Raw genomic sequence first — 15,518 nt, 5'->3', positions numbered from 1 at the left:
AAAACGCAGTATTATTGCCAAATCATAGTATTTGTACCCATTCATAGTATTTCTGCTAAATCATAGCATTTGTGCCAAATCATGGTATTTGTGCAAAAACATAGTATGTCTGCAAAACCATAGTATATCTGTTATTTTATAGTTTTACTACTAAGGCATAGTATTGCTGCCAAATCATAGTATTTGTACTAAATCATAGTACTTGTGCCAAATCATAGTATTTGTTGCACATCATCGTATTGGAACCAAAACATAGTATTTGTCCCAAAGCATCGTATTTGTATGGAGTCATAGTATTTCTTCTAAATCATAGTTTTCTTAATCTTTAATCTGTATGCATGTTGTAATGCATACCCTGTTCTTAATCATAGAAACCACACCATATCACCTCTCCACATCCTCCTACTGTATGCCATACCTCCCTGTACCATCCATCTGACCGCAATAAACTCCACCTGTGGTAATCTAATCCCTGGATGTCAGCCTCTCCTTCTGACCGAGGATAGTTATAGTATTTGAGCCAAATCATAGTATTTGTGCTAAAACATAGTATTTCTTCCAAATCATAGTATTTGTGCCAAAGCATAGTATTTCTTCCAAATCATAGTATAACTGCACAATAAAGGTTCTTGAGCCACATCAGTGTTTGTGCCAAATCTTAGTATTTCTTCTAAATCCTAGTAATTCTGCTCAATGATAGAATTTCTGCTATGCTGTAGTACTTTTTTCCTAGATTGTAGTACTTCTACTAAGTCAAAGTATTTCATGTAAATCATAGTATTTCTACCAAGTCCCAGTGTTTCTGCTAAATCATAAATAATGTTTTAGTACAAATTGTATGATTTGGCAGAACTTTCTGTGTTCCAGCACAAATGCTATGATTTGGCAGGAAAAAAATATTATTTAGTATAAATACTAAGTTTTAGCAGAAATACTATGTTTAAACTTTAAAAAATTCTGCTATTTCTGCTGATGTGTGTTATGACTTTTGACCATTGAAATGAATGGAACACATTATCAATGTGGTCACTGATTTTGCATGATGGGCTGAGCTGTGTTTTAGCTCAGTGAGATAAGCATCCGTTCTCAGACTGGGAGGCCTGGGTTCAAATCCAGCTTATGGCAACATTTCTTTCACTTAACAGTTAAACTTTTTTTTAACTCTTTTCAACACAAATTTCATCTTTTTCACCCCTTTTCAGCAAAATTTTCAGTTTTTTTAACCCCTTTTCAGCACAAATCCAAACTTTTTCAGCTCTTTTTCAGCAAAAACCTCTTTTCAGCAGAATTCTGCTCATTCAACTCTTTTCAGCAAAATTTTCATTTTTTTCTGCTGTTTTCAGCAAAAACCTCTTTTCAGCAGAATTCTGCTCATTCAACTCTTTTCAGCAAAATTTTCAGTTTTTTCTGCTGTTTTCAGAAAAAAACTCTTTTCAGCAGAATTCTGCTCATTCACCTCTTTTCAGCAGAAATTCTGCTGATTGAACTCTTTTCAGCAGAATTTTCACCTCTTTTTTTGCCCAAATTCTGCTTATTCACCTCTTCTGAAACATTTTCAGCCTTTCCACCTCTTATCAGCACAATTCTCAGCAGCTTCTGCTCATTTCAGCACAATTGTCAATCTCTCCACCTTTTCTTTGTGAGAAAGTGTTTGGCTCAGTGAGCTAAATAGCTACCCTTTGACCAGGAGGGCCAGATTCGAATCCTGCTCAGGGCCGCTTTTTTTTTTTTTTTTTGTTGTTTCAACTTTTTCAGCTTTTTTCAGCAGATATCTTCAGCGTTAAGGCATCCACACTGCATTTTCGCAGGAAATGCAAATTTTTCTAGTTTGTTTTTGTTTCTAATGTCTCTGTAAAGCACTTTGAATCACCTTGTTGTTGAATTGTGCTATACAAATAAATTTGCCTTGCCTTGCCTTGCCAAAACTTGGGAGAACACTAAAACTGTAAATAAAATAGCTTATTCTGATGGCAAATGGTTAGGATGGCTGTACTATCAAACCATTTCGTGCTTTATATGTGCTATAACTGTAAGAGAGAAGAAATCGAAAATAATAAAAGATGTAAGTGAAGTAAAGGTAAGAACAGTATCGCAAATAAAACTTCAAATAAAATAAATAGTATATTCTAAAATCTCAGAAACGCTACAGGGAGCTGAAAACCACTAAAAATGTGTCCTTCTTAGAAGCCGAGTTGGAGCTGCCACTTAGAGCAGCTGTCTGAGGATGCAAAAGACCCGAGGGCCAACCTGTACATGCATGTTAAAAATAGAATTGCAGGACAGCGTGTACTGCATGTAAAAGAGGTCATTTAAGGTGATGAAATTCCTGACTCTGTGATTCCTTTTAGACAGGGAAAAGCCCTATGGGTACTTTTTTCAAGCATGTAACTTTAGAATTTTTGTGTCATTTTCAGCTGTGATAGGTAGGAGTTTTCAGAGAATGAAAACCTCCAAAAACCAACTAGCCACCAGACACAGCTGGTGAACATACACTGACCGGACACTTTATTAGCTACCCACTGCTAGTAAAAGTATTGGACCCTCTTCTTCAAAACTGTTTCAATTTTTCATGGCACAGATTCAACGAGGTGCAACATTCCTCAGACTTTTCTGCCCATATTGACATGATAGCGTCACATAGTTTCTGCAGATTTGTCAGCTTGCACATCCATGTGAATGGGCTTTTAGTTGCTTAAGCTCTGGCGACTGTGGTAATCTTTTGAGTACAGTGAACTTTTTGTCATGTTCAAGAAACCAGTTTTATTTGAGTTTTGCAACAAGGCACCAACGACAACTATGCCATGTTTAAAGACACACCTTACTTTACCATTGTGATGCTCCTGAAAGGATAAGAATCTTTGATTGCTGCTGCTAGCACAGACAGCTTAAATAAACAAGCCACAATGTACCGGCTGTACACTGAACAAAATGTTTTTGTTACATTATTACAGTGTGCACACCCCAGTGGCCTAATGGATAAGGCACTAGTTTCCTATGCTAGGGATTTTGGGATTGTGGGTTAAAGTCTCATCTGGGGTGAGTTCCAGCAGTGGACTTTTATGAAAGTTGGCTCGCCAACGACTGCTCAGAGTCGTGGTTTTGTAAATTCTAGTATTAGGTTAGACCCCCTTTTGCCTTCTGATCAGTCTTAATTCTTCATGGCATAGATTCAACAAGTTGAGATTATCTGAATTTTGTGAGACAGTGTGTTATCCTACAGTCATCAGAAGATAGGTGCACTGTGGTTTTAAAAGGATGGACACGTTCAAGCTCAGTTGGTACTTAGAGCCCAAAGTTTTCCATTTTGTTTACACCAAATTCTGAATGGCGTGGCAGAAATCGAGACTGATCAGACAACAAAACATCCAATAATCTGTTGTCTTGTTTTGGTGAGCCTGTGTGAATTGTAGTCCCAGTTTCCTGCTCTTAGCTGACAGGAGCAGCACCCACCGTTAGGGATGGGTATCGAAAACCGGTTCTTGTTGAGAACCGGTTCCCACTGTTTCAATTCCTTGGAATTCTTTGCCATTTTTGCAAACGATTCCCTTATCGATTCCAGTCGCCCTGAATGACATCACCACGTTGCGGAGCGTCATTTACCTGGCAGGAAACATGGCGGCTCAAACGCTCAAAAGTTTGGTTATACTTTACGAGAACGGATTACAACAGGGCAACTTGCAATACTTGCAAAGTAGATATTTCATTTAAGGGAGGAAACACTGCGAATATGCAAAAGCATTTGCTCACAAAACACACGATGACCTTAAATGAATGTCGTGTTTTTAATTCCGCTCCGGACTCGTGAATCTCAACCCAGCAGCAGCGGTAACGTTTCCACGTCCTCTCCCGTTAATGCGGCAGGTAAATAATCAACTAACAGTGCATATTATGTTAGTGCGATCTGCCTTATTACAAAACCTGCCATTACTGTGCATTTAGGTGACCATGATGAGAGAGACAGACAGAGTCTGGCTCAGATGCTGGCAGTTCTCGCTGCAGTCTACCGGTAGCGTCTCCTTTCAGGCCAGGATAGACGAATGTCACCGAGCAGTGACTAAGTTTGTGGTAAAAGGCTTGCACCCATGTACCACAGCAGATGCCCTGATTTTTGGTAAGTGAATGTGTTTAATTGTAGGCAGGGACATTACTGGATATTCTTGTGTAATTGCTACAGAATAATTTATGTTATACTTTGTTATTGCTACAGGAGAATATTTATTTTATTATTTTACATTTACAATTTTTTCTCCTGGGGACCCTGTGACACCCCATTGAAGAGCCATAGGCTGCATCTCTTAAGATCTCACTGTTGGGTTTGTAAGGCCATGTTACTCCTAAATTTCTATCTTGTTCAAAGAGAAGATATAAAACAAAGTTCTAAGCTAATCGACCTTAGTGTTCTCCTTTTTTTTAAAAAAAAGAATCGATAAGAGAATCGAATCGTTAAACAGAATCGAAAATGGAATCGTGAAAATCTTATCAGTACCCAATCCCTACCCACCGTGGTCTTCTGCTGCTGTTGAGATGCTCTTCTGCATACCTTGGTCATAATGATTGGTTATTGTACTTCCTGTTGCTTTCCTATTAGCTGAATGTAGTCTGGCTATTCTCCTCTAACCTCTGGCATCAACATGCTGTTTTTACCCAGAGAACTACCAAACACTGGATATTTTCTAATTTTTCAGACCATTCCCTGTAAACTCTAGAAACATCTATGTTTTTGAAATACTCAGACCAACAACCATGCCACATTCAAAGTCACTTAACTCGACTTTCTTCCTTATTCTGATGCTCAGTTTGAACTTTAGCAGGTCGTCTTGATCATGTCTACATATCTAAATGCACTGAGTTGTTGCGTTACTTATTAGATTAGATATTTGCATTAATTAGCAATTGAACAGGTGTACCTAACAAAGTGGCCAGGGACTGTAGTTAAGAACTTAGGTGCTAAAGAGTCAGAAAGTTCCTCCAGGAGTTGGTGGAGATCAAAACGGAGCAAAAACAAAACTGAATATTCAAAGGTTTACTAACAATAGCAATAAAGTCTTAGTCTCCAAACGTAATATATTTTAACTAGATGGAAAAGCTGGCCATTGTTCTCTGGGGTTGCATCTTAATTAGTCCTGTTTGTATGCAAAACATGCATGCTGGTGACAGTGAAAAATCTATACATCTGCCAGTTCTCACAATTAAAATAAATGTGTTTGTTAAGGCTGAGTGCAGATGGAAATAATCTCCACAGAAGCACAGAGTTGGCAGATTGAGCTGCGAAGCTACTAATCAATCACAAAATACTTTTGGCTTGAGCCACTAATATTGGGTCTGAGCCATGTCACCAAAAATAAAAATGTTAATTGTCTCTGTATTCTGGTTAACAGGCTGCCTTCTTTACATTCTGCCAACTAAGCGCTTCCCGACAGCCTGAATTAAATATTTAATAAAGGTTCAGCTGTGGCTGCTCGTTGCTTTTCAGCACTGCTATAATGTCACGTCCCTCCAAAGTGCAGCATTCACAGGCTTTAATGCCAGGTAAACACATCAATCATAAAAATAGTTTACATCCAGCCAGTTTATGATGCAAGCAGCTCGAGTTATGAATGTGGGCTTGGAGGTTCACACTGGTCAGTTATTGTACTGTGCATTAGAAGAATTTCCCTCAAGGCAGGTATTTTTTTCCTCATAAAGGGACAATAAATAACGTTTTGACTGACCCGGAGCTCAAAATGACTCTAATACGTCTGCAGAGGTTTGATGGCACTGTTGATCAATACTAATAATTCAGCTATTACTTCACCAGGTGCTGATGTGTGTGGTGTTCAAAACTTACTTTGTAGACTTTTGTTTTTAGAAAATGGCGCTGCCTTTTTAAAACATTTTTAACAAGCACGAAAGTACAAAATAACAGAAAAAGACTGTATTCTTCAGCCAAAGAGGAATAATTTCAACTGGATGTTTGCTCCAGCAACAAAAGAGATAGTACACTCTGTTGTATTAATCCAGCCTTACAATTTCTGTTGTGTTTTTCTTCCTCGAATAAACCCATTTCCACGCAGAGGAGGTATCAATAAGGCAACTCTCTCTGCGCAAACCCTGGAGGTTGTATACAGAAGTGATAGGGAGCTCATGAAAAACTAGATTATGTCCAGTCGTTGTTCCCTCTGGGTAGAATTACTGTGGACCTTGTTATAGTTTGGTTATAGAGGGCATTTTGAACTGCCAGGCTTGGCATTCAATTACACAGCCGTGTAATCTATGGCTCTCTCCGCCTTTCGCTCTCATATACAAGTAAACATCCATGTGCATACGGAGGCTATGACATGCACTGAGATCAGCATTTCTGTTTATTCCAGTACATGTAAGTGTCCTCGAGGGCCTGATAGCAGATACATTTGCAACTAACAGGCCATCTGTGCAATGAACATGGTGTATCTGTACATCCAAACACTTATATAAGGACTCGTTTTCACAGTATGTTGCGAAATCTGCTGAAAGTTGGCGACATGCACCGATTTTTCTTCTCAAAAACTCGCTCAAATATTCCCCTACTTTGTGCATCTATTGGCAATGCTTTTAAATTTAGATAATGTACATTTAAGTAATGTACTTGGCATCCTTGCTAGAAAAACGTCCAAAGAGAAAATGGATAGATGGTATGAGCTTCACATCTAAGTGTAAATATTGTTTTCTGTTTTTCTTTCTAGCGGTAAACTAATTCTGAAGTATGCCCGATTAAGTACTTGCAAATTCTTTTTAAAGCTCACTGTGAAGCACAACAGCGTTGAAAGAAACCCTTTAAGCTTTAGTAACACTGAGAAGCAGAATCTGTAAATATCTACGCATTTCTGAGAGACTGAAGAAAAGAAAGCCTTCAGGTTCGCTTTAAGAGTTTTTAACAACCAATACTTGGAGATGCAGAACTGAAAAAGTCTTGAACTTCCACTGTTTTTTACTTCAGACAACTTTTTAGGAGGTTTACACTCCAGTATCTCCGATCATACTTCTCATCTTTCTTGTGTCCAAGGAACCAGACTTGAGCAATAGTTCTCCAGACTTTCTGAAGGTCTTTCAAAGTGTTTCTTTAGACATTGGCTTCTTTTTCACTCACTGTCAGTCCAGAACGTGTTCTAGGGCTGCTCGATTATGGCAAAAATGATAATCACGATTATTTTCACTGAAATTGAGATCACGATTATTTGACGATATTTATTTAACCCTTTAAGACCTACTATAGAACCAAGTCCACCAGAGCTTATATTATTTTTTTTACATGCTGTAGTGCCATTTGTGGGAGCATTTCAAGTTGCTATACATCAATACAACTGTTATAGCCCATATTTTAATAATATGTATGCATTAAGTCCATAGTAATTACATAAATTGCAAAAAAGTGCAATAAACTACAAAAAAAATTGAAAATCGCTTTTGTTTTGTTTACATATATTTCTACTTGGAGAAATTTAAGAGGTTTATCCCTCAAAATTTTAAATACAATAAAGTTGCAAAAAATAGTTTACAACAACAGGAAATTTATTTTGAGTGTCTTCATAGTTTTATTTTGGAGATACAGCAATTTTTATATACTGCAGGAAAAACAAAAAACAATCCTATGATGCAGATTTGCAAAGAAAACAGCATGTGCATCATTTCACTGTGGGAAGTGTTACGAACAGCTGATAGGAACGGCAAAGCGTGTTTCTGGAATATTATGTTTTTGTTCCTGCAAGCGCTTTTTATGCAATTTTTGCAAAGCTATATGTGGAACGAAACCGTGACCGAGGACAAGCTGATGGCATCAGATGTAAGTACAACTCCTCCGGTTTCATATGCAAAACAAATTATTGCGCTAGCTTACTCGGTTCAGGTTCTACAGGGATTTAAAAATAGTTACGCAAAACGGAGCGTGCTGCTCTGACCGGCTTTAAAGGGTTAACAATGACTTTAAAAAAATAATATAAAATAGTGTGCAACACCACTGAAGTTTTTTTTTTTTTAAACTCTCTTTTCAACCAACGGCAGTCACTCTCCAAATAACTTCTGCTTAGCTTTCCGAGCTTCCCTCGGGTCCTCTTAATCAGCGGTCTCCAACCTTTTTTGCGCCACGGACCGGTTTATGCCCGACAATATTTTCACGGACCGGCCTTTAAGGTGTCGCGGATAAATTAGGGAGGGGCTAATAATCGGCTCAGTCATTTTTAATGATCGTTGAAAGCCCAGATCGTAATCGTGATTAAAATTCGATTAATTGAGCAGCCCTAACGTGTTCCCAACCATTTTAAAAGGAATGGCTTTGTCTGTTAAGCCACTTAACTCTGACCTATAAGTTATTCAAGCATAAAAAGACTCCTAACTCAATGGATGAACCAGTTTTGTTTTTGTATGTAACAGCCACCTTAGTGAAGAGCCTATTTTACTTTTTTAACTTTGTTATTAGCAGCCTGTCACAAAAACACTTTTTTCCCCAATTTCTTAAGTACAATCTATGAAAAATACCAAAGATAACTGTACTAGTATGGTATTTTTGCACCAGGTGATTCCCAAAGAGATATTAAGTAAAAACTTGGTCATACCAAATTCCGACTTTCAAGCTCGTTGGAATTCTACACATTTTGGTTTTGCTTTATATGCTGTATTTACATGTATGTTTACACATGCTTCATTAAATCACTATTTCCCATTTTCCTTGCAAAATAGAAAGAAGTGGGGGTGGCTCAAGGCTTTTCCCAGTGCTGTAAATTAATCTGAATCTTTTTGACCCAAGAATTACTTTGACGTAATTATGTAAAACTCTGGCAATGTTTAATATGAGCGTCCACCATTGGAACAGTATACACAGCTGAAAACAAGAAAAAGAATAACAGGTCCCTGGTAAGAAAGCTAATTAATCCTCAGTGGTTTTCAGTGTAACTCAGCAAAAAGTTGCAAACCACTAATAATTAGCCGATGTAACTGTTGGCCATTACCGTTCACAGTTACAAGGGCCTGTGCTGTGCTGAATGGCCATCCATCTGTTCCAGCCTGAGTCAAGGCTCTGCAAACTGTGGTTTCTAAACGACATCCATCTGTTCCTACTCGCTGTCACATCGCCTGATTACAACCCAGCGTGCACTCTGATGAATCCAAGGAGCATGTCCTCGGGTTGCAGCTCAATCGTGTATTTAGTTCAGAATTGCTGGCAGCAGGTGTTTCTTGTGTACTGTGTATATGAGAGCTGTGTGCCTCTCACCATAGTGATAACTACAAATGGGCACCAGAAAGGAGCTTCCAAAAAGTACTGTGTCAGTTTAAAATGTTTTGTTTTCTCTCTTTTTCCATTTACATTGTGTTTTGAACCTGCTACAGATTCCTTGTTTAAACACAACCCTTTCCGCTGCATGTAAATCCAGGTCCTCCTTTTCTTTTCCTGTGTCGTTGTCTCCTGCTTCTCCCAGACGTCACACTCCTCTCCCTGTCACTTTAGGCTTCGGCTGTCAGATGAGAACCCTGGACAGTGGCATCGGCACCTTCCCTCTCCCCGATTCTGTCACCCGGGCCAGCGGTCGCCACATCCCTAAATCTGAATCCAGCCCCGAGGGGGTGACCAGTGGCTCCTCTGAGCTCGATCGGGAGCCTCCCTCTTCTCACCCTGACCCCTCACAACCTGATGTGAAAGTGCCTTCCCTTTCAAAACCCCACCCGCATGTCTCTATGAGCATGGGTCACTCCCTGTCTGACCCCACTGTGACCTGCAGCAACAACAACGCCCAGGACACCCAGAGCCGCCTGCCCAAATTAGCATCCTCAGGTAAGACAGGAATATTAACTGTAAACAAATGCCTCACAACATAGCCTTCTTTTTCCTGTTTGTAGACCCTTTATAGTATTGACCGGTCATTTTAAGTGGAATGGCAACCCATTGAGTCGAGTCCCCTATGGCATCGCAGACAAGTTGTACTCATTGGTGTAGAGTGAATCAGATTGACTGCAACATGATGGGAGTTTCATAGATTAGAAGCAGTTACTTACAAACCTTTGCTGAGAGCGATTGCAGTCAGCCAGAGCTGGTCTCTGATCGTTTGGAGACAGGTTGCCTTCCAATAAGCAACCTGTTTAATTGTCTTGTGATTGAAACTGTTTCCTTAGGAGTTGAAGGCACTGCACGATCAACCTCTGGGGAACCAGTTGGTTGCTGCTAACTACTTGCATTCGGTCACCAAATGCAAAAGAAAAAAATCAATGCAAACACTGGGCACCCACCAATTTTTCCTAAATGGAATGAGGTTGTAGTCCTGAATGGAAATCTGTGGACGATTTTTTTGAAACAGCAGAGATGGCGATTGCCCAAAGAGGCCAACTGTTTGCTTTGAAACAGTCAAAGTGGAGAATACACCCAGCTACTCGTGTTGTTACACTGACATGAGTGCATCGGTATTGGATTAAACACCTAACCAAAATATCAGCCAAGTAAATATGGCTGGCTAGTTTGTGAATCTCTTGGATGAATATTTGATTCCTAGTCAATCTGCCTTTCAGGCCAAATGAACAAATCCACTACAATGACAGCAGTTTCATTTCTGAAGAGTTTCCTTCAATGTTACAAGTGATGGTTGATGAGTTTCTGCAGTATATCTACCTGCAGTAACCCTAGCTTGTGCATTCGCTTGTATAAGCATTACATTTACAACTTGCAGTGCTTCTTAAATCAAAGCAAAGGTGCCAGCCTCATTTATATCTTACAGATAATAGATGTCTGGCTTTATTAATCTAATATATCACTGATACTCATCAGTGCTTTGTACTGTTAGTTTTTTACAGCACTTTTTTTCTTTAAATTAACTTGAAGGTCATCAGAGCTGCCAGGATGTGGCACCACAATAGAAAGAACAGTGCTTTTCATTGTGCTTTTCAGGCTATTCATGTTTTCCATCGAGGTCACAGTGGAAATAAATTTAAATCCATGCCTGTAAACGTTACCATTATCATGTTTGATGGACAAAAAGCCTAGGCTCGAAAGCCTCAGACAGCTTATTTACCTTTCAGGAAGTTAAGTGAAGTATTGAATGTCACTGTACTTTATGTTAATGCATTTTCCTCCTGACTGCTCAAGGGCTCCCGAGGAGCAGACAAGAGGAAGCCGTTTGGTTTATTAAACTCTGATTAAAAGAAGAACCTTGTTTGTTCAGCTAATTCAGAGACTAATGCATCAACACTGACATCTGATACTCAGTTGAGATAGTAGAAAGCCATACACTCCCACTCCCCGAGGAAAACCAACAAATGCAATTAGATAGGCACGTCACCGCAGCCATAGATCATAAAGCACCTTCTGCCTCGGCGTCGGCCATGATGCACGGCAGAACTGCGGAGGGTAGCATGCAATCAGATGGCTAATTAAAGCTACAATAACATGCAGGGATGAGCGCTCACACCCGGAGATTTATGCTTACAAGACATTAGGCGGCATCTCGTTCACCCCAGTGCTGCGGTGTCACTGCAGAGGCAGGAATCTGAGGCAAAACTACAAACATAAAGTGGCTCCTGTTGAGTCTTCCCTGTGAAACAAGTTGATTATGAAAGCCTTAACAGTAAGCTGTGCGTCTTTATCACAGGTTTTACCTCTTTGTCCTTTCCTTCATCATTATAAAAAATTCAAAAAAAGCAAAGGATACCTGAACAGACAGAACGTCTGTCACATTGTTTGTTTCGTAATGGGTGAGAGGAAGAAGGGGAAAGGACTTTTATGATCTCCATGCAGATTTCTCAGATGGAGACAGAACACGAGCCAAAAGCAGCCCGTTATTGTAATGCAGCTGAAAGAGAGGTTTCTGAATGCGAGACAATTAAACTGGCGTCTGACAGCACTGGGTAGAGTGATAATAAGACGGCCCGACGTCATTTGGGGATGACAGCTGAAAGCTGTTCTGTTGGCTGCCAGGAGTTGTGGATGGAGCAGTCACAGGGTGGACGCTGTTAATGTTTCATTCAGATATGCGAATGGGAAATGGGTTTGTAGCCAGCTGGATAGGTTTCGACTGAATGGATGTACAAGATGTACTCATCCCGTGTTTCATCAGCCTGTCAGCTCAAGGAGAAATTACCACGAGAATTACAGTGGTCTTTCCCTGCTCCACTCCCACGTCTATCTGCCCTACGTCCAAATATGTTGCAGTTTGTAGTTTATAAGTAAAAGTCCTTTTCGATTGTCGCTCTGAAGTATTTGACTGTTCCTCAAATGACTGTCGTGGTAGACTTCTGACTTGCTAGCTTTACAGCTGTTTCTCCTGTTTGTGCGGTAGCATTTAGCTGGCTAACAAACCATTCCGCTTCTGTTTTGTCGCTGAACAGCCTCTAGTTGAATTATTACCACTTTTTGGCAGCAGTGGCACATTACACACTATCAGGCACATCGATTAGCACAGCAAATATATCAATTTTAAGAGAAAAAGTAGTTGCATAACCTATTTGATCACTTATAATTTAATGATTTTTCAAATACTCAAAAATCCTGCGTGTATCTAGTTGCCAGTGGATATTCCACGCTCTGTTTGCATAGGTAATCCACTTGGTCATATGTTAGTTCAGATCTTCTTGTAAAATTCAGTGGTCAGTGTTCGCCACATCACCTTCATCACCTTCATCACCGTCTTATCATGTTTGTTATAAACCTCCTGCCTCATTTCTCTTTTATATCCCCCGATTTCTAGACGCAATCCAGACAAAGAGGTTGAGTTTTTGTGCCCCACGCAGCAACATCTCAGGTTCCACTGAGGACAAAGAGACAGAAGCAGAGAGGAAGATGAAATCCAAGGACCATGATATGCTGGGCGTAAGTCGTTTACATTACACTTAGTCTAAGTTGACATATTTGTGGTTCTTAAAGGGACTCGAGAGATACCCAGACACTGTCTCAAACTTTACACAGTTTCAAAGATGAAATTCTTTCATTAGCTGCAGAGTTGAAAATGGTCATTGCTTGTTTTTGAGGAATGAGGTAATAAAGTGGTGGCCACACACTAGCATTTTTCCCACTAATGTCACCAGGGAGGCTGTATACTTACCAACTGTTGAGGGTAACGTGTTGTGAAGGAGCTTCTTAGAAATATCTGTTTTTGTTGCAGTTAATTGCTTTTGAATTAAGCAGTTACAGTTTTTTAATGCGTTTCTTTAGCGCTGCTAAGCTAGTGAGATGGCAGAAAAGACAGCCTTTTCTTCATGGAAGTATTCACTTTATTTTGAATATATAGTTGAAAGGAGACAATAACTGCATCACAGTGAAATGCAGTGTGTGTGTGTTGAGAAAAATAATGATGGCCGTGCTGCAGCTACAGAGCATCAGTGCCTAGCTTTTAGGTCAGCTGAAACTGTCACTCCAAGGGGGATTAATTAGCTTGTTGCTGATTATGTGGTAGAGGAGAATACATTCAGATGTAGAAGTCCGGTAGGATATACTCCAATCTGACAACATAACCAACATGCACAAGCTAATTATTACCTTTATTTAACCAGTCCCATTGAGATCAAAGAAATCTGGCCAATATCTACAGCATGATGTGCAGTGTACAGATACTCACACAATCACTTCACTGGTTAAAGTGTGTTTAGAATCAGATGTTTCTGCAGTTAGTCCATGTCCAAGGTGCACAGGAAGAAAATTAAAAGAAAAAGAATAACCCAAAAGTACTGTAGACTTTGCTCTCCTCAGCAGGTAAGATCACACAGGCCCAGAGACTGGTCTGCAACCTCGTGGCAACCTCCAGTCATGAGTGAAAAATGCGTATTCTCCTCACTTACGTTTCAGAAGGCTTTTTATTTGACAGTTAATAGTCTCTGTTTCTGGTTTGTGTCACACTTTTCACAGTTTCACTACCATTTAGCAAGTAGTTGAGAAGTGCTTGCAGACTAGTTGGCAACTGTTGCAACCACTAGAGACCAAAGCAATTAAAAGGAGGTTACTCCCCAAGCACAGTAAACCTCTTTGCAACTAGTTTCACCTAGAAAGCAACTTTCAGCAGCCAATTGCCAACAAAGTTATTCTTGGTTGCCAGGGGGGTTGTTGACCAAACTCTAGACCTGTGTGACTGAGGTCTTATAGACCTGGGATTCAAATGGTGCTTTTCTAGGCTTACTGACCGCTCCGCTCCATTTATAGGGTTAGTATAGTTGCTAAGGGGACACTTTGACACTTTGGGATTGGGATCTATGGCTCCCAGCCGGTCTCCAGGCCTTTGTGACTCTGTAACATTACCGACTGTTTTATAATGTTGCAAATAACTTTTAAAAGTAAACTTTCTCAAAACTGTAGGTATCTACATATGAATAACTAAATTTGCTACTGAACTAAAAAAGAGAGAAGCTTAAACACCACTTTGCTTTGCAAAAAGTTAACTTAGTCATGAGGGCTATATTTAAAGTTTTTTCCTGGTATCTTCTCTGTGCAAAAACCAGACTGCATAATAGCACTCGTATGGCTTTGAAGGCGCGTTATGTCTCTGTTTTAAAATGACTTTTTTGTTGTCCATGAATAGGAAAGAGCCTTGCGAGTGTGCACGTACTCAGGCAGCAGCAGCGACACTGAGACTGAACCCGAGGGGACGGGAAGCACTTTGGGCTCGCCGCAAAAGACCCTGATCAACAGAGCTAAGAGGAATGACTCAGGTGTGGTTGAAAGTTGTAGTCGCTGAATCTTTCATGAAGCTTCCTCAGTCTTTATCTTTTGTAGAAGTTGGATCAAGTTTAACAAAAAATGCCTTTTTTGTGAATCTGTTTCCTGTGTTTCTAGTCGAGCAGAATGAGGACACCCTGAAGAGAAGAAGTGTGGAAAAATCCTTGTCAATCATGGACTACTACCAACACGACATGTTCTCGCACCTGGAGAAGGACAGCAGGAAGATTTCGCAGTACAACCTGCTGCACAAGGAGTCGGCCCTTGATGGAAAAGCTGGAGACAGACTCAGTGTGAGTATTCAAACTCCTCATTGTTTCCCCGCTAATCAGATTCGCTCATTAACAGCTGTTTTACAGGCTTGCTGCCGATTCCCATCAAGCATTTTATTCGTGTTAAACTTTCCTGTCAAGGAAGCCGTCCAGTAGGTCACTTTCTAAGTGTTTCAATTTAGCGGGTGAATGTTCTGTATATTAATAGTTATTATTGATTGGTAGGCCTCAGAATACCATTAGAAAGAGAAAATGCACTACGCCCTGTGTTTGTTGTTCTAGGATAAATCAATTGGCTCTTAGCGTAGCCCAAAAAGAGGCACTTTAAAGTGTTAAAAGCCATGCAGCTCCCAGATGTATGCTTCTTTATGCAGCATAAAGAGGATGAGTATTGAGTCAGAAAAACGGCGCCTGACCTCAATGAAAGTCTTCCCAGGATGGAAGATGCATAATTTCGCTTTCCTTGCAGCGGAGGCAGAGGGAGGAAGAATAAATTGGACCGTTAGGATTCTCGTATGTCGCAAACTTCGGCAAGGAGACTCCTCAGATGGTCAGACTCCCAAAGCACAAGAGCTCTTTCAAAGTCACTAAAAATCCAAGGTTTTTTC

General features: G+C 40.0%; 1 protein-coding gene across 14 annotated transcripts in view; it reads left to right on the top strand.

Moving 5' to 3' along the window:
- Positions 1 to 15,518, top strand: part of LOC308393645 (nck-associated protein 5-like) — a 201,243-nt gene that overhangs the window by 172,024 nt on the left and 13,701 nt on the right. For 13 of the 14 annotated variants that reach the window (XM_080877593.1, XM_080877594.1, XM_080877587.1 and 10 more), the window contains 4 exons: positions 9,458 to 9,781; positions 12,681 to 12,802; positions 14,502 to 14,631; positions 14,756 to 14,931. In XM_080877593.1, the coding sequence (XP_080733719.1) occupies positions 9,458 to 9,781; positions 12,681 to 12,802; positions 14,502 to 14,631; positions 14,756 to 14,931 (752 nt within the window). Of the gene's footprint in view, positions 1 to 9,428; positions 9,782 to 12,680; positions 12,803 to 14,501; positions 14,632 to 14,755; positions 14,932 to 15,518 lie in introns of those variants that run through there. The other variant, XM_080877592.1, reaches the window with a different exon arrangement.

This window comes from Rhamphochromis sp. 'chilingali' (assembly GCF_963969265.1).
Source record: "Rhamphochromis sp. 'chilingali' genome assembly, chromosome: 3".
In the NCBI taxonomy this organism is placed as follows: domain Eukaryota; kingdom Metazoa; phylum Chordata; class Actinopteri; order Cichliformes; family Cichlidae; genus Rhamphochromis; species Rhamphochromis sp. 'chilingali'.
Note: the sequence above shows the minus strand (reverse complement) of the source record. Positions and strands in the feature narration are given on the sequence as shown.